At 43.9% G+C, this 19,974-nt stretch overlaps 1 protein-coding gene across 1 annotated transcript in view; it reads left to right on the top strand.

Moving 5' to 3' along the window:
- The window catches only part of LOC126334922 (protein odd-skipped-related 2-like), a 209,391-nt gene extending 198,655 nt beyond the window's left edge, over positions 1–10,736 (top strand). Inside the window, exon 3 of the mRNA XM_049997644.1 lies at positions 6,351–10,736. Coding sequence (XP_049853601.1) covers positions 6,351–6,792 — 442 coding nt within the window. The 3' untranslated portion in view covers positions 6,793–10,736. The remainder of the gene's footprint in view (positions 1–6,350) is intronic.
- The last annotated feature ends 9,238 nt before the right edge of the window (positions 10,737–19,974 follow it).

Raw genomic sequence — 19,974 nt, 5'->3', positions numbered from 1 at the left:
AGAGGCACAAATAAAGAGTACTGCAAACCGATATGTGAGTTTTCATAGGTGCACTTCTTTCTGACGTGGGCCGGCCGCGGTGGTCATGCAGTTGTAGGCGCTCAGTCCGGAACCGCTCGACTGCTACAGTCGCAGGTTCGAATCCTGCCTCGGGCACTATGGGACTTAACATCTGAAGTCATCAGTCCCTTAGAACTTAGAACTACTTGAACCTAACTAATCTAAGGACATCACACACATCCATGCCCTGCGACTGTAGCGGTGACGCGGTTCCAGACTGTAGCGCCTAGAACCGCTCGGCCACCCTGGCCGGCATGGCCATGGGTATTAAAGCAAATGTATATATACAGACTAAACAGACGAATAAAATTCGTACCAAGGTAGGGATTCGAAACCGAGCAGTTGTGCAAAGCCATTGAGCTAGAGTTGCTTAGTAGTTAGCATATCTGCCTGGTGAGTGGGAGATCCATGTTCGAATCCTGGCCTTGGTATAAATTTTCATTCGTAACTTCTGTCTGGATGTATACGAGGCGTATTCGGAAAGTAAGGTCGGATTAGGTGCGAAATGGAAACCGCTGTGAAAATCCGACGGAGTTTTGCACAGATGTGTTGGACAGTGTCTTTAGTGTGCCTGTCGATGGCTTCACGTCGCTCTTTTCAGTTCAAAGCGCAATGTGATCACGTAGAAATGCCTGAACAATTGTGGTAAGTCCTGTGGGACCAAACTGCTGAGGTCATCGCTCCCTAGGCTTACATACTATTTAAACTGACTTACGCTAAGGACAGCAAACACACACCCATGCCTGAGGGAGGACTCAAACCCTCCTACGGGTGGCGGGGGGAGGGGGGCAGCCGCACGAACTGTGGCAACGACAGTGTATCCCGCCAAATATGTGGATCTGTTGAGAGATTTCGCCTGCTGAAGCTATGCGGCCCACATAATGTAAATTTCGTACGTTTCTTTCGTCAAGACATTCTGCAGGTCAATGAAGACGCTCCTGCAGCGTTTTCAGTGGGAAGTGTTTGATCACCCACAAAACAGCCCTTAATTGGCTCCCTCCGTTGATCATCTCTGCTCATATGAACCGCTGGCTACGAAGACATTTTGGCTCAAATAACGAAAGGCAGACCAGCGTAGAGAATTGGCGGAAAGCACAGGCAGCTGTTTTCCTTGACGAGGGTACTGGAAAGTTTGTACAACGCCACGACAAATGTTTAAGTCGCAGCGGTGACTATTTAGAAAGGTAGCTGGAACGTGTGGCTAACTGCTGCGAATAACAATTTTTGATTTTTCACCGTGGTTTTTATTTTGCGATCGATCGGACCTTACTTACCGAACAACCCTCGTACATCATAGATGTCTGAGACTTGAAAAGGTCTCTCGAACCATAGTTCCATTTGGTGAAGCAACCATGCCAGGGTTTTAGGTAGAATCCCACGGTGTTGAGGTGCTATTCCAGGACAGTTGCAGAGCCTGTGCAATGCTGTTCGAGTTTAGGCGTGAACGGGAGGTTGAGTCAAGGAGGGACGTGTGCTAGGATAGTCTGAACAGTCATGCAAAGCCTCTGTGCTGGCATAGAATCCCAGCCTTGGTATAAATTTTCATTCGTCGCTTCAGTCTTCATACAAACATCAAAGATTTTGAGGCCTGAAAAGATCTCTGGAACCATAGTTCGCTTTAGGTTACCTAGGTTTAAGTAGTTCTAAGTCTAGGGGACTGATGACCTCAGATGTTAAGTCCCATAGTGCTTAGAGCCATTTGAACCATTTAACATAGTTCCAGTAGGAAGACGAAATGCTGTTTATGTAGTCCACCCCACTGCAATTTTCAGACAATCTTTGACAGCCACACAATGGCAAAATTACTGAACACTCCACAGAGTCACTTTTCATTTTTCTCATATTTAATAGTGCGGTAATTTGTCGAGCATTTCTGTTTATGGAATAATGCCTCCGTTGGCTCCAATGTCGATGTCATTCTATTTTGCAATTCAAATAAGTCACTTCCTTTTACTGGTGAGAATCCCGAGTGAAACGCCTAAAGAAAAACTCTAAGTCGATTTCTCGCTAGATAATCATGAACTGTATGCTGTTCGTCACACATATAGTGTACCTCAAACATAAGGGATTCCACGATGTGTTCGATCGACACATAAACCTCCAGTAAGATTATAATAGTTTTCCTCTCCAACACCTTACTACGGAGTAAGATGATACCAAATCGCATTGTCCCTTGTACTGTGTCATCGTCCTTCAGAACAACTAAGACAAGAAATTTAGATTTGCCTCGAGAGTGCCTAACATCAAACTAAATGAGCGTCCATGGGGCACTGCCACGAGAAATATGTGATCCTTAAGCTTGCTGCAACGATTTCCGAGAGTTGTAGACTGCTCTTAATTTAATAATTACACCATGTGTTGTCAAGTTCCTACCAGGAATTTCTCAGGTGTGCTTATTAGAGATGTGGAATTGTAATGATTCTCTCCCAGTAGAGTATGTACCAAATGTTTACAGTCACTGAAATTTGTTAAGACATACTGGAAGCAATAGTTCTACTTTTCAAAATTTGTGGTTTATTCTCACTCAATCAAAACAATCCAGAATCACAAACACGGTTCAGTATCATAAGGAAGGACATAGATTCAGAACGAACGTAAATACATAAAAACAGTTTCTTTGTCTTTCTAAACCCACACATTGAAAGAGCTTCACCTCATATTAACCCTTTGACCAACAAAACGAGTCTGAGGCAATTTGCAGGAGTCAAGGATAATATAAAGCATGCTAACTGCTCTCGTAGCTTCTAGCACGTTCTATGAGTCAAAAATTTGTTTATATATCTTTCTGTTTTAGGTATTAATTCACTTTTAATTTATTGAGTGATTTTCATAAGTAGTGATTCCTTCGAGGATTTCTTAAAATAGCAGTTGATGATAAAATTTTCCGGTCACTGAAAATATTCTTAAAGCTGTTAACTTCAGGTTACAATGAAATATTGGTTGAGTATCGATAGCATCGCTGTAAAAATTTAAATAGTACACGTTTTGTCTAATAATATAAGTACATTTTAGAATAATAATAAATGATATAGTTTTGTTTTATTATTACTTGCTGTCATTCATTTGGAATCTAATCTTCACAGTGTAGGATCGCAGTATATTAAAATATCGGTAAATAAACGAAAAGTTATATTTGTGGCAAATTTGCTCCCTATGGCAAACTTTGGGAATAACAACAACTTGGATTACACAGCTTGTAAATAAAAATGAGTTCAAATATGATCGGAATTTACGGGGTATCGCAAGTTTCCGTAACCAAGAACAGTTCAGTCAAGGCGCTACAAGTTTTTAGGGGAGAGGTTCCTTCCCATGTTTTTTGTTGAGCTGCCAACCTCTCTGCAGTGTGTCATTGAGTGACACCAAGTGATTGATGATGGTGGCGCCTTTGGTGGAATTCGAGAGGAGCTGGGTATTTGCCAGACTCGAGTTTCGTCCTCACCCTTGTCACTGTAATACTCAGCAACAACAGAAACGTGACTCTATAAACGCACTCATCAGTCTCCTACACCTGACAGATACATTTAAGGCATAACTCTCAAAATGTCAATATTTTCATACAGATCTGGTAATTCAATTTCCTCATCTTTATCTATGATAATGGTGGAAGCTGAATAAATGAATTAATATTTGAACCACAGCTTGACGAGGTCTCCGTGTTTACTAGGCGGTAATGCTAACCATTAGCGTTTCTGCCTAGTAAGCAAGGAGGCCTGGGTTCAAGTCCCGACCATGGAAATGGAAATGCCGTGTGGCTAGGGCCTCTCTTCCGGTACACCGTTCGCCTGGTGCAAGTCTTTCGAGCTGACGCGACTTCGGCGACTTGCGTGTCGATGGGGATGAAATGATGATGATAAGGACAACGCAACAGCCAGTCCCTGAACGGAGAAAATCTCCGACCCTGCCGGGAATCGAAACCGAGCCGTTAGGTATGACATTCCGTCACGATGACCACTCAGCTACCAGGGAAAAACAGTCCCGATTGAACCATCAATTAAAGGACGGTTCACAAACAACAACTCAAGTACACGTGTTATTCCAAAAACGTTATTGTGGAAGTAGGGGCCAGGAGGTGCTGGTGAAATAACACCCACTGCTAAGGTTATCTTATTATCAGAAAGGCTTTCTCAATAATAAACTTTTATGTCTGGCATTTTAAAAGAAAAACAATTTAAAAAAATTCGAATAACTGACAAATTTTCTTCATGAAAAGGAGATTGCCAGGTATGACCATAACAACTTCCCAATAGTAAGATTTTAACATGACATATGTCTATATAAGACAACAATTAAAAAACTCTATTAAATAGGTGGCAAATTTTCTCTATGTAAAGGTTATTGTAAGGTATGACGTTAACAACTTCTCAATAATAAGATTTTACTTTTTATATCTATAAGAGAACACTTCCTTAAACAAAACACCTTTATGTAGCTAGTTTGTACTAAAGCTAAAATAGTTGTCTCTCGCTAGTTAAATAACTTGTACTACACCTGTCAATTGTTACAAGATAAATGTGAATAAGCCAGCACACAAACCTTAACATTAAAGGTAGTACCCAAAAAAAAAATCCTTAGCTCGGTGAGGGAGTGACACGTGTAAAGGGGTTCAAATCATAATAGGCGGAATAATTATTGGTGGTCTACAGGGCTACAGCAGATCAGTCCCAAAATTTCCATTACAAGCCACCACCTCCGCGAGTTACCGAAAACCAGAAGATGTAGCAAGGGTGGTGCCTGCACAGACTCCAAACCACAGAGGCACGCGACGCCGGCCCTAAATCACCCAATCGAGGTGTGAATGAAACGGCCCGACCAAGCAGCAATTACCACAGGCAAACTAAAACTGTGGTGGGAAGACCCCAACAATACCACTGGTGAAGAAACTCATACACTTCACTAGAACTTGAAAAACCCCTTACAAAAAGGTACAGCCAAACTTTCAGGAAACATTCCTCACACACAAATTAAGAAAAGATGTTATGTGGACACGTGTCCGGAAACGCTTAATTTCCATGTTAGAGCTCATTTTAGTTTCGTCCACCTACGCTCAATGGAGCACGTTATCATGATTTCACACGGGATACTCTACCTGTGCTGCTAGAACATGTGCCTTTACAAATACGGCACAACATGTGGTTCATGCGCGATGGAGCTCCTGCACATTTCAGTCGAAGTGTTCGTAGCTTCTCAACAACAGATTCGGTGACCGATTGATTTGTAGAGGAGGACCAATTCCGTGGCCTCCACGGTCTCCTGACCTCAACCCTCTTGACTTTCATTTATGGGGGCATTTGAAAGCTCTTGTCTACATAACCCCGGTACCAAATGTAGAGACTCTTCGTGCTCGTGTTGTGGACTGCTGTGAGACAATACGCCATTCTCCGGAGCTGCATCAGCGCATCAGGGATTCCATGCGACAGAGGGTGGATGCATGTATCCTCGAGGGCATTTTGAACATTTCCTGTGACAAAGTGTTTGAAGTCACGCTGGTACGTTCTGTTGCTGTGAGCTTCCATTCCATGATTTATGTGATTTGAAGAGAAATAATAAAATGACCTCTGAAATGGAAAGTAAACGTTTCCGGACACATGACCACATAACATATTTTCTTTTTTTGTGTGTGAGGAATGTTTCCTGAAAGTTTGGCCGTACCTTTTTGTAACACCCTGTATAAGTCTGTTACATAAAAACAGTACTCAACTTCTCACACTGCACCACAACGCCGGGACACGTTGCACTTGCAAACGCTCATCAGAGCCAACGGCTGCCAGTGGTTTCAACGACCGATAAGAAGACACACGGTCCCACGCGCTGATCTCCTGCAAAACCGCTTCTAAGCTTCATAAGCCACGTACATGCGGGTAAGGCAGACTTAGCCCCTTTAGGCCAAGAGGTTGGGCAAAGCACGTGGCGAGCAGTTAAACGACCCCTAACAACAGGGCCCCGCTCGCGCGACCACCTCTCCCGGTCACCGCCCACTACGTACTGCCTAGATCGTCACGCGACAGTACTGCTGCTGCACCTCCCGCCAGTGGGCGGTAGCGATCCAAACAGCGCGCCAAACCGAAAGCTCCACCGCAAACACTAGACGCGAAGCGAAAGCACTCCACCTGGCACGCTTTTCGAAGAGCCGGTCGCAACTACGGCTCACCGACGATGGCATGAATTCTAATTCATTTATTCAGTTTCCACCATTACCGTATCAACCAGATGATTGAAAGTCTCCCAGTCGAAGAGACTGTTTACAGTAGTGATACTGATGCTAATTTGTAATTCTTTTTCCGTTTCTCCAGGTACATCCACAGCAAGGAGAAGCCGTTCAAGTGTGGGGAGTGTGGCAAGGGCTTCTGCCAGTCTCGCACGCTGGCGGTGCACAAGATCCTGCACATGGAGGAGTCGCCGCACAAGTGCCCCGTGTGCGCGCGCAGCTTCAACCAGCGCTCCAACCTCAAGACGCACCTGCTGACGCACACGGACATCAAGCCGTACAACTGCTCGGCCTGCGGCAAGGTGTTCCGCCGCAACTGCGACCTGCGCCGGCACAGCCTCACGCACAACCTGGGCGCCGCGGCGGCCACCATCGCCCCCGCGCCGTCGTCGTCGTCGTCATCGTCGCCGTCGGCAGCCTCCGTGGCCGGCAGCAGCGGCGCCAGCACCTCCTCCGCGCTGCCGCTGCCTCTGGCGCTGGCCGCGGCCGGCGGGTTCGTGCTCGAGGCCGCCGCCGCTACACAGTGATGACGTCACGCGTCCTCGCACCGCTTCACACTACCCGCTGTTACCCCTGAGGGTCGCTGCTCAATACTGAAGAATATGTAATAAATGTTCCTTTGTTTCGTTTGTTAGTTTGGTGAAGTGCATCCTCTGCCACTACTATTAAACTCTAATTGTGTCTGACCGCTCCACACCACAGTGGGAACAATTGCGCTCGCAGTGAACACAGCGTCATTTCTCTGGCCATAGCTACAAAAGCACTATAACTCACTTCGTGTGCGTATAAAATAGTTTCAGACCAGTTATCTGTCGGTAAACTGTAAGATGTTCGAAGTCCATAGACTAATCACACGCCGAGGTCGTGGCGGAAGCCTCTTTCAAACATCGTAGTGTAAGAAATTTGCTATCTTTACTAGTGCTCATGCCATCCTACCGCTATTTTCGTGATTTTGCAAATTGCTTTTTATTTATTTTTATGGCCAGATGCCTGCTTTTCCTCAATTAACCCTCTGCAGGGAAGATGAAAACGGCATCGTTCTGTGATTCGTGTAAACTTTAATTCTGCTTATTATATATGAAGTATAGTGGTACAAGTCCATTTTTGTTTATTCTGAGATACAGAGTCCTAAAGTTAAAAGATCTCTGAGAAATCTGCAGTTGAGATACCGGAAATATTCAGGTATATATACTGGTATCTGGTATCTCAAGTGCAGTTTTTTCAGCGATCTTTTAACTTTAGAACTCTGTATCACAGAATCAACAAAATGGACTTGTACCACTATTGAAATAAGCCCTTCATTTGCTTTAACGTTTTGTGTACCCTGTTTTCTAAGGGAGATGTTGAAGACTATACCAGCATTTGCCTAAACAACCCCATAACCCACACTCACGCTGGCCGATGGAACAGAACATCTCTCATCAAACGGCTGTGCGGATTCGATCCTGGTCTGATTTATGGCACTATCTCGAAAGCCGATGGGTTCATATAAAGCTATACGAGCCGGTCGATACAACGAATTTTCCTAACTAACCAAGAGAAGCAGGGACAGCAGAGTATAATTCCTGGTCTGGAGATTACGTCTAGGCTTCTCCGTACTATCTCGTGGAGTAATTTCATATGACACTGTTCACAATGAACTGCCTATCTGATCGGGACGTTAACCTTGGCTGTACTGTCGTTGCTTACTTGAGACGAAACGTCTAAGTGCTCGTTTTCATCTTCTGACTTCCGTTCTGTCCTCACTCTTCCACATTACGGCCATCACACTGCACTGTGTTTCATGACAGAGATACGACTAAATACCTTACAGTTCGTAGTGGGTCAGAGGAAGGCAACCTTGATGGCTGTTGATATCTCCACATTGCCACCACCATTCACAGTATACGTGTGTGTGTGTGTGTGTGTGTGTGTGTGTGTGTGTGTGTGTGTGTGTGTGTGTGTGCATCCGTGCGAGTTTACAACTCACATCGTTCCTCGCTTCCCACTTTCGATTGCTTCTTCTCCATCCGGTCTCGATATCGCAGATATCTATTTTGCATTGCTTCATATGCATCGTCTGTCCCGATAGCTGAGTGGTCAGCGCGGCGGTCTGTCATGGCAAGGGGCCCGGGTTCGATTCCCGGCTGGGTCGGAGGTTTTCTCCGGGGAGGGACTGGGTGTTGTGTTTTCCTAATTATCATTTCATCATCAGTAGAAGGCACCGTGAAACCACCATTGGAATCAGTTACTTACACGCTCATGCGATGGACCTCTCTGACGAGGCTCTCCCCATGACATGACCTGCCGAAAGACAGAACACAGAATTTAAAGTCATATGCATCTTGACTGAGTAATCGCTAAATCTGAAGCGTAAAGATTAGTGTAGGACCCTCACTGCAATGACATTTTGGCTGTATTCTCTCAGCCGTCTTCTGAGTGAGTCGAATACTGTAGAATGGAGTAATCATTCAATTATTGTAGGCAGCTAGCAAGCGCGAACAACTACAGATACTAATTCAGCGCCAAGGAAAACGTCATATTACAGTCAACAACAATACGGGGTCAGTTATTATGTCAAACGCCCAGAAGCTTTTGTGTCTCAGTGGCACAGCATTCACAATATAATGCTGCACCTTTAACATTTTTGGAATTCGTTTTTGTCTATGTGAGTTTTAATTCCGATTGCTGCATGTGCTTAATAGCTGACTGAATAGCAAATGCCAACGTCGACGCTGCCGCGATAACTCTAATTACTGTGGCTTGACGGTAAACTATCGAAATATCAGTAGAAGAAGTTAACTACATCCTGCGGCGTATCTGAAACCTTAGGGATTATCAGTTTTCTGTCAGCTATAATGAAGTAGTTTTTAACGCCTCTGCTCAGTTTCTTTGCCAAACTTTTCTTAACACACTCAGCATCTCAATAGAGAAACAGTCCAAGCTAGAAATAAAATCAACCCGTGTAAAATGTATTATAATCTTTTCATTTCGTCAAGTACAACAGAAACTAAAGTGTAACGTTCATACATATTGATTTTACAGCTTTGGTTGTTGCGATAGCATAAAACTAATAATATAGAACATATTACTTTGTTGAAATTCGATCTCTTTTGCCATGCTAAGTCTGGAGTGACATAGGAAATAATAAGCATGTTTCTCAACATGTTGGAAACAAAAAGTCATCTCCAAATAACTTCAGTTACTCCGTTCATTTGCACGATGTTCTGTCTAATCACAGTCCGTCTTCCGTTCTCATAAACATGATTTAATGTCGTTATCGGTTCACAGTTTTAGTATTTAGCCTCGATACTAGATTTGTAGGTAAAAATATTTGAAGCTTTTTTTTCCTTTTTTATGTCGACAACTACCAGTTGATTCGTCGTTCTTCTTGGAGTTTTCCATTAATGCTAGCTTACAGTGAGTTTATACGAGTGCAGTCGATACGCAGGTTATCGTTTCACAGTGTTAAAACATTAGGAATCACGTGATGCAATAGAAAACGCTTTTTTTACTTCGAGCTTAATATTATTAGTACATTATCTTACTTGGGGAGACAGAACAAATATTTATTACCTTGCAGTGGCAGAGTCAGATACTTCTGCACCTCCTCTCCCGATCTCCTTGACAGATAAGATATTTGTCCTGTCAGAATACATTAAATGGTCGTTCTCAACAACTGCACCCCTGTAATCGCACTGGCTTGACTGCTCTGATTCACCTCTACACTTAAGTCTATCATGTGCAAGTCTCTTTATCTCTGCATAACCAGTGCAACCTATTTCAAGTCCTGATCTCTGTCTGCAGTTTTTGCCCCCATACTACTTGTCATTACCCTATTAACTATTCCCTGAGTGCATTCTCTATTCGACATTATCTTCATCATCTTTTCGTTGCCTCGACAGCTCCATTTAATCGAAGAAATTGTATTAACCGTTAACGGTGCAACAGCTTTATTTTGGCTTTCAGCTATGACCAGAGAGCGTATCGCTGTGATCGGCTGCCAAAAGCAGCTACGTATTATTAACTCTTTCCGACATTTAGGCTCCCAGCCTACGGTAGTGAGCCGGTATTTAGCCACAGGTTAGAAAAACTCACCACACGATCCCCCAGACGAGCCTCTGCGTGCATCGATACCGCGTCTCAGCGTGACACGAGGCAACCGCAGGTCACACGACGCCGATGGATGGCTCTGAGGGCGACCACAGGCAGCGTGCGGCGGTGGGTGGGTGCGGTCGTGCGTGCGTGCGTGCGTGGGGCCAGGCAGCGCCATACGGTTGTGTGTCCTCTACAAGGATCTTGTACATACAAGACTGAGTGTGACTGCACTGAACACTTGGGACAAGGACTTGCCAGTCGCCAGGGTGGGTGAATCTGCAGTGTGTGTGTTGCCTACTTAGTCTTTACGATTAGTCTTAAGGTTGTGAGAGATATCTTGGTCTCGTTTATTGTCCTCTATTTTCACGTTTAAAATAAAATTTTCTTACATTTACATGGCGTTTCGTTCACTTTACTACACTTCCCGTTGAAAGGTGAACATGAAACCTGTCTTCAATCCGATACTGTCCCTCACATTTCTACGATAAAGACAGGAAAAATGATGTGAATGTTACATTCATTATCTACGAATAAAGTGTGATTTTCCTCTAGTTAATTAATAAATTAAAACACACACATACGTGGCAGACCGAGCGCTCTAACAAACCAGCTCACAAAGCCAGACCATGTGTGTTTGTCCGTCACAGACAGAAAAAATTGGTTCAGATGGCTCTGAGCACTATGGGACTTAACATCTGAGGTTATCAGTCCCCTAGAACTTAGAACTACTTAAGCCTAACTAACCTAAAGACATCACACACATCCATGCCCGAGGCAGGATTCGAACCTGCGACCGTAGTGGTCGCGCGGTTTCAGACTGTAGAGCCTAGAACCGCTCGGCCACTGCGGCCGGCTCACAGACAGAGAAAGGCCTCTATTTTCCACTTTTACCGAATCATACTTCCACAGTTGAAACACTGAAACTCTCATATGTTTCACTACCTCTGTTCATCTGATGTACTTGCTTGCTGAATGTATGCTGAATTTTAATTTTCATCTCCGCCACAGAAGGAGAATGAAGCACTACTTTTTATTACTTTGCTGTGTGAAAGTGGAAAAATGGCTGACTTTATTGACAATGGAAGGCACATTATCCTCTAAATCTTATGCTTACTTACAAAAATAAAGTTAATTCGAAAAGAAAACAGTACTCACGTACATCTCATGTGATTCCCAGCTGTACTATGAGTGTTCAACATTCGCAAAGGAACAGAGAGTCACCAAATTTGGCGAGTTAAATACTTGGTTGAGCGACTGAATAAATTTGGGAAGCAACAAGAGCCATCATAAATTTGTAGCAGTACAAGCTGAATTAACATACTGCAGTAGCATGCCAGATGCAAAACGAGTAAGCCATTTCATACACATGGTAAAACAGGCCAAAGGTCTCCTTCAGCAGTGTGGCCAGCAGTAGCTTCTAGTATCTTAGATCACCAGTAGTCAATTTCTGATCTATAATTGCATTTTAACATTTAAGTTTTCGCGGTATTTGACTGTGCGGATGGGTAAGATGGTAAACAGCTGAAAAGAGATGTGACATGTGCAAACATAGCTATACTCCCAAACTCAGTACATAAAAGACAAGAACATTTCCCGTGCTCTCTTAAAGACTGATCCAATGCCATTAAAAGTATCCCTAAAAAAAGAATGTGCGTTCACACAGACATTTAAAGAAAGTGTCATGTAGGGCTAAGTCGTAGAAACTAAATTAGCCACGAAAAGGTATAGTCACTGCCAAAAGACATTACAAAAATTCATTCCATTTAGGCTTCCTTGTGGGCTAGATATCTCAGAATGCCTGGCATCATCGAATAGTTGGCCCAAGTTTGCAAGAAAACAGTATTCGATCGGTGCGTTCGCCTTCGTGTGACCACATTGTTTGTAATACCCAAACTGGTTTCATCGTTATGAAAGTGATAAATCATTCGCGATGCAAATCGGGACCAGAACGTTAATGACACATCCTACCCTCTCTCGAAGCTCGCCTGTATGTTCTACATTCATAGAAATGTAAAGTGAAAGTTATTGTACAGTGAATAGTATATTGCTGTAACAACAAGCTTTAATGATAAAGATGTCTTGCAGTGTGACGAGACATATCATTTAAAAATGTTGTGAGATGTTAGAGGAGGAAAGAGGAAATTTTGCTGTACTGAAACACACTAGTACGGAAAATATAAAATAATTTTAATGTCACTGTGTGTATGCATTATAAAGCAACAGGCCACTGATGGCGGAATTATCGTCTAAACTAGTATGAGTGTGACTAGCAAGGCGGACGTACAGATCCTATGCATCATCCTGAAGCAACTAAGATAAGTACTCTCTCTTATTAACGCTATGAGCCAAAATGGGAGCGAAGATGTATGCTCCGAGGTGCGAGATAAGGGAAAGTCTAGTTCATGTTCAAATAGGTGGAAATTAGGAAGACCATAAGACAACAATAGGCAATACTGTTTTACTCTTCATGACAAGTACAAACAAGCTGGCTCTCTATAAGACAAGAAACGATACTCTTTCTTTTCAGGACAAATAAAAACAATCTCCCACTGTAAAAAAGCAAGAAACGTTTGTAATGTGTACAAGAAGGCAGCTGCTAAACATTGCAACCATTAGTCGGCGATATAGGTGTACTTCTGCTTGAGAGTCCCTCAGAAAAAAAAGAAAAAATCTAATTGTGAAAAACTGCTCAACGGTACACATTACTACTGACATAAAACGAATGTTTAAAATATGTCATAACCGCTGCAATTCTCATCTACTGGGTTTATTCTCAGTTCAGTTTTACAGTTTCGGCTTTCAGTCATTTTCAAGTACACTAATGTGAATTACGAATGAGAACTGTAACCTGTCTAGCATCTGCGAGTTATTGTCCTGAGACGACTACTTTCGAGAGCAAAAAATTTATACAGCTAAAATTGTCAGGTAACAGCATAGGTACGGCAAAACGCAACAAAGTGGAATTCATAATTACTTCACAATCACATGTGTTAACACTTCTCATACAATAAGACCGAACACATGTACGGCGACAGTGAAAACGGTAATGTCTGTCATCAAGAATGACTCCACATTAATAATTCACTACAAATGGCTGAAGTGTACAGTTTTACTTAGAGTAAATCTACAAGTTGATTGCATTTAATTTTTTTAGGAACTGTGGTCTCATGTTCAAAAAATTACAACTAGCATTCATTTTTCTACTGTCAATCATTTTCACAAATATTATATTACATATGAGTACCTATGCATGTGTTTCTTAGTTGTAATTGAAAGAGAATCGAAAGAATGTAATAACTGTAGCACTTTTACCACTGAAAAAACTGTAGTTGGTTGATAGGCTATGAAACACCAACTACAACAGTTGCCAGTTCACATGTGAAGATAGACAATTTTGTGCCGCTTCTGGAAAAAGAACTGAAAAAAAAAGGAAACTAGTCACTTTTCAATCTACATCATACTCTACCAAATGCGTTCACTATTAGCATATCCATGGTTTATGATTAAATGCAGTTCAATAGCAGAGCAAATGAAGTGATCATTTCACTCTTACAGTTTTGTGAAATTCTAAACCTGGATAAAACTTGTCGTTGAAAGATACAGTACTTCTTATCAGTTCGTAAGACAAATTTCTTGTGGAGGTTGTGGATTGCTGACACAATTTACTTTTCGTTGCACTGTTCAAGTATTCCAGCTTCTTTTACACCTTTCGATCAAATGTGGCACATTATTCATATGAAAACAGTGATCACTATCAAGAACTTACAGTCGTCCATAAACCCTCACAAGGACAGTACCTCCAGCTGACAACTCAGGGACAGCACGTTACTTCAACCACAGCGACGAGCTTCATGGATGTGTTTATTTTTCAGTGGCAGCAACAAAACAACTAATCGCTGTTAGAAGGTAATGAATCGTACACTAAAAGTTTCCCATCATTTTTTTTACAGCTGTGGATGCAAACTACGTAGGAGAACATTACTACTGATAAATCTCGAAAAATGTAAGTAATAAAGACAGCCACGTAACCATTACCTATCATCTTTAATACACCTAAACTGATAAAAAGCGACCAAAATGTCAGGAGAGTTGTCCAGTGATTTAAAAAATACATCAGATAAATAAGTATTGGAACGAAACTGAAACAGACTAATAAAGATTGGCTTTAAAAAGAAAGGGGGGGGGATGGGGAGAGATGAAGTTGCTCCATTAGTGTAAGTCAGAGCATGTTGTGTATTACTGAAGTACTGTGTTGTAATCACCTAGGGCGATGGTCTTCTGCAGTGGGTGGAACGAGGAGTTACTCGATTGTAATATTAAGTATTCTGCGCACCCCTTACTGCAAAACAATGAAAGTCACTTTTCGACAGTATCGTTGTACAATACCGTCTCTTACCCACTTACTCAGCGTGTTCCGTTCCAAATAAAAATCACTACAAGAAAAACTCTGTTCCTTCTCAAAAGCAGAGGTAGGCTGACTGTTCAGTAAGTCGCGTCTTCTGTACTGGTCTGGTACTTATTATGCATCAAGTAACAACAAAGACTAGAAAGTGGCATGCATTAAAAATGAAAAGTCCTCAGCTTCAGTTCCAAGCTAATACTGCTTATTGATAAAGATTTAATCTGCACCGAACCACATAGAGCTTCTGAATTATTCTGGTCTGTCAAGTGGATGGCATTGAAGTTCAATACGTTAATGAAACTTCCTGAAGGATTTAAACTGTGTGCTACGTAGGGGGGAATTACTGAGGGAACTGGTGTGATGGCGGGCTGTGCGACTTACACGGATATTAAATCAGGACGATACTGTTCAGGAAAGCTACACGCCTGGGTTTTAGGGCCGGTTCTCACAGCAGTTTCAGTCTATCCTTCTGTTTCGCTTCGCAAGAGTGCACACACCTTCCCAGAGTGAAATATTCGTTCTGGATTGACATTTTGTTTTCTACCTTCCGTGTAATTTACTTCTTAGGACTTCAATGACATCGTCTCAATACTTGGAATTGACACCATCTCGCATCCGCTTAGGAAGTATAAAGAAATTCTGTCCAATATCACTTACATGTATTGTAGCAGAATCAAGGAACGTATCAGTTCAAACTTCAAGAGCTACCCGTAACAGCATAGAGACTGCAAAAAGCAATCACGACAAACAAAACTCGTGCAGTTAACGCAGAAAATCTTGACTACCATCAATAGAGGTGATAATGTTGCATTATTTTTGGAATTTATAAAGTAAAAGCTGCATCAAATCAGTGCCTTGTAAATAAAATATGTCCTGATTGTACGTATAAGCCGCGAGGTACTAGCCGAACGGTCTGAGGCGTTGCAGTCATGGACTGTGCGGCTGGTCCCGGTGGAGGTTCGAGTCCTCCCTCGGGCATGGGTGTGTGTGTTTGTCCTTAGGATAATTTAGGTTAAGTAGTGTGTAAGCTTAGGGACTGATGACCTCAGCAGTTAAGTCCCATAAGATTTCACACACATTTGAACATTTTTTGTACGTGTAAGAAGGCTTATAACGGGCTCGAAAATTTCTTGACGGGTAGGACACGTCACCAACAAACACGTATGTAATAATAATAATCTCATGCACCTTATGAAGACAATTCAACTTGCATCGTCCTCCCTGTGTGTAAATGATTTAAGTTGCGTTCTCTATCTTCAGTTACACGTAATGAATTTTTTTTGAAGCAGTTTTATTTTGCCAACCCTGTACATTAATGACATTGTAAGTAGCATGCCTTGCAATCTCAGGAGTTTCACAGAAGATGAATCTATTTTCGAGGAGATTCTATCTGATAAAAAATTTGGTACCATCCCATTATATTTCGACAGAGTATCAGCCTGCCACCAGGACTAACAGTTACAAGGGAACTTCGCAAAGTAACTTGCACATTATTATGACAGGCCAGGTAACTATTACAGGATGTTGGATTATACTCCGAGGTGACACCACACTGGACTCGCATTCGCGAGAACGGTGGTTCAACTCTGCATCTGGAAATCTAGATTTAGGTTTTCTGTTATTTACCTAAATCACACCAGGGAAATGCCGTGGATGAAGGGTATCAGACGGATACCATATTCCTTGACTTTCGGAAAGCGTTTGACTCAGTGCCCCACTGCAGACTCCTAACTAAGGTACGAGCGTATGGGATTGGTTCCCAAATATGTGAGTGGCTCGAAGACTTCTTAAGTAATAGAACCCAGTACGTTGTTCTCGATAGTGCGTGTTCATCGGAGGTGAGGGTATCATCTGGAGTGCCCCAGGGAAGTGTGTTAGGTCCGCTGTTGTTTTCTATCTACTTAAATGATCTTTTGGATAGGGTGGATGCCAATGTGCGGCTGTTTGCTGATAATGCTGTGGTGTACGGGAAGGTGTCGTCGTTGAGTGACTGCAGTAGGATACAAGATGACTTGGACAGGATTTGTGATTGGTGTAAAGAATGGCAGCTAACTCTAAATATAGGTAAATGTAAATTAATGCAGATGAACAGGAAAAAGAATCCCGTAATGTTTGAATACTCCATAAGTAGTGTGGCGCTTGACACAGTCACGTCGATTAAATATTTGGGCGCAACATTGCAGAGCGATATGAAGTGGGACAAGCATGTAATGGCAGTTGTGGGGAAGGTGGATAGTCGTCTTCGGTTCATTGGTAGAATTTTGGGAAGATGTGGTTCATCTGTAAAGGAGACCGCTCATAAAACACTAATACGACCTATTCTTGAATACTGCTCGAGCGTTTGGGATCCCTATCAGGTCGGATTGAGGGAGGACATAGAAGCAATTCAGAGGCGGGCTGCTAGATTTGTTACTGGTAGGTTTGATCGTCACTCGAGTGTTACGGAAATGCCTCAGGAACTCGGGTGGAAGTCTCTGGAGGAAAGGAGGCGTTCTTTTCGTGAATCGCTACTGAGGAAATTTAGAGAACCAGCATTTGAGGCTGACTGCAGTACAGTTTTACTGCCACCAACTTACATTTCGCGGAAGGACCACAAAGATAAGACAGATTAGGGCTCGTACAGAGCCATATAGGCAGTTATTTTTCCCTCGTTCTCTTTGGGAGTGGAACAGGGAGAGAAGATGCTAGTTGTGGTACATGGTACCCTCCGCCACGCACGGTATGGTGGATTGCCTAGTATTTATGTAGATGTAGATGTAGATATATACATACATAGTTAAGGCTCACCGTCCATTTGATCATCTTTTGTGCGGATGCACAAACAGTGCCCGAACACTTACGGGAATGGCAAAAAGCCGCGGGTAATGGGTATAACGGGCAGGGGCACTATGAATATAGTGCGGGACAATAAGATAGGAAAGTGGGTCTCACAGGAGGCGTGCCAGAGATAAGTCCCTGCAGGGGCGCTATGCTCTGTGTACTCGGTGGCTCAGATCAGTCCGCTTTCGGCTGCGGTGGGGCTGGGACGTCCGCTGCGCCACGCCGTGAGCGCTTGCTTGTGTTTTCCTTGTCGCGGCGCGAGTTGAATTTGTTCCAAGTTCAGTGCGAGAATGGCACACACATGGAGCCACGATACGATTTAAATTACTTTCCAACCAGATCACGCGCGTCCTCGAGCCTGTGAAATAGAACAGTTCATAGACGATCAACGTTTAGATCCGGCGACTGTCGTCGGAATACATTTTTCTATAACGGCGAGCGTGGTTTATGTTAAAATGACCAGTGCAGAGGTCTGCGCGACAGTGGTGTCTAAGTACTCAAACTCTCTCAGATTCAAACATTCTGACGGGCATATCGGTGCAGTGATGGTGGATCATGCAGGCATGGGCCTAAGGGTTTTTGAGCTCCCCTTCGAGATCCCAGAGGAAGTTGTCACGAACGCCTTCCGACCATATGACAATGTTATCAGCCACGTTGCAGAAAAGTGGCAAACTTTCTCGACGTATAAGGTCTACAATGGTGTGCCGTCCTATTTGAACGTCGGTGGCTGTCGTGCAATCATCATGTACGACGGTCAACCGCGTACCTGTTCCGGATGTGGGCAGGAAGGCCATGTTCGATCGAGTTGCTTACAACGTAGAATTACGCAGATACCAGTGGGAGACTCCGTTTCCCCGACGGGGACGAGATGCTCAGACGACGATGCGCACCATAGTTGAAGACGAAACGGGCCATCAGACACATCCATCGACGACAGAAATACCAAGGGAGGAAGAGGAAGAAACCTCGGTGCCAACCCATATGTCGCCCCCTCCACAGCAACAACAGCACCAACAGACCCACGGACTCCAGACGCTGCATAACATTCAGAACGCGATGGACGTGGACGCGAACATTGTCCCGACCGCGGCTTTCCTAGCGGAAGATGATACGACGCTGGATTGCCTCCCACATTCGGATGTCCACGTTCGAAAGCAACGTTCGTCTAGACGACGCAAGCGACGTCCTCGGACCCCTTCTGACGATTTTCTCCTACACTCGGCCGGTCAAGAAGGTGACATCTCATCAGACGCCATGGATGCTGCGCCTGCTGAGGATCTAAGTGGTGTATACGGTTCACTTGCCCATACTACGAGTGCCCAGTTACTTCTTGCACCACAAGCGCAGCAGGTCCACAAACGCAGCAGGTCGCGTCGACGGTTGGCGCTCCGTCTACCTCTACCAAAGATGTACGTGAGAGAGATTTCGGTGCCGATCAGCTACACAGCATCGTGCTGCAGCCACTGTGGTCGGACGATGTTGAGGAACTTCCGGAAGAGGGCACGGGTGACAGGGGAGGGGGTGGCATAGGGGATCCCCTCCTAGCGTGAAAGACTCATAATTTGTAACGAGTTTGGTGGGTCCGGCATCTCTGCGGTTAGCTTTGATTGGCATGACGTCTACCCTAGGTGAACCGGCTAGGCAGCACACCTTTTGCCTTGCCACAATCAATATCAACGCGATAAGGGCACCACACAAACTGACAATGCTACAACGCATGCTTGATGCGGCGGACGTCGACGTGGCCCTCTTACAGGAAGTATTTGTCGCTAGTTTCCCTGACTTCTACGGATATACCGCCCACATCTCCCACGCCTCTTCTACCGATTGTGGTGTGGCTGTTTTGCTACGAGACGGTTTGGCGGCTACGGACGTACTGTACTTACCGAGTGCAAGAGCCATGGCAGTAACTGTCTACGGTGTACGACTCATCAATGTATATGCCCCTTCAGTATCGGGGAGACGGAGAGATCGGGCCCGCTTTTTTTCGGAAGATATTCCACGTCTATTTATGGGCCGCATAGACGATATGGTGATCGGAGGAGATCTTAACTGTACATTATCTCCGTCTGACCAGCAGCCACATCACGTCCCGTGTGCGGAATTGGAAATGCAAGTGCGTGGCCTCCACCTGATTGACACGTGGCGCCATATCCATGGTCTAGTTCCTGGTTACACCCATTATACAAGCCATTCATCAAGTCGGTTAGACAGGATTTACGTCACAAGCACCCTCTGTACGGCGACGAGAGGAGCAGAGCTCTGGCCAACTGCATTCACCGACCACACAGCCTATATTTGCACCATTGCCCTCCAACCTGCACGTGTGTGGCTCAGTAGGCCCCCCTGGAAACTGAACGTCCCCCATCTGGACGAGCCGGCATGTAAACGTGCTATCTAAGAGTCGTGG

The sequence above is a fragment of the Schistocerca gregaria genome, chromosome 2 (genome assembly GCF_023897955.1).
Source record: "Schistocerca gregaria isolate iqSchGreg1 chromosome 2, iqSchGreg1.2, whole genome shotgun sequence".
Lineage (NCBI taxonomy): Eukaryota > Metazoa > Arthropoda > Insecta > Orthoptera > Acrididae > Schistocerca > Schistocerca gregaria.
The sequence above is the reverse complement of the archived record's forward strand: the minus strand, read 5'-3'. Positions and strand labels throughout refer to the sequence as shown.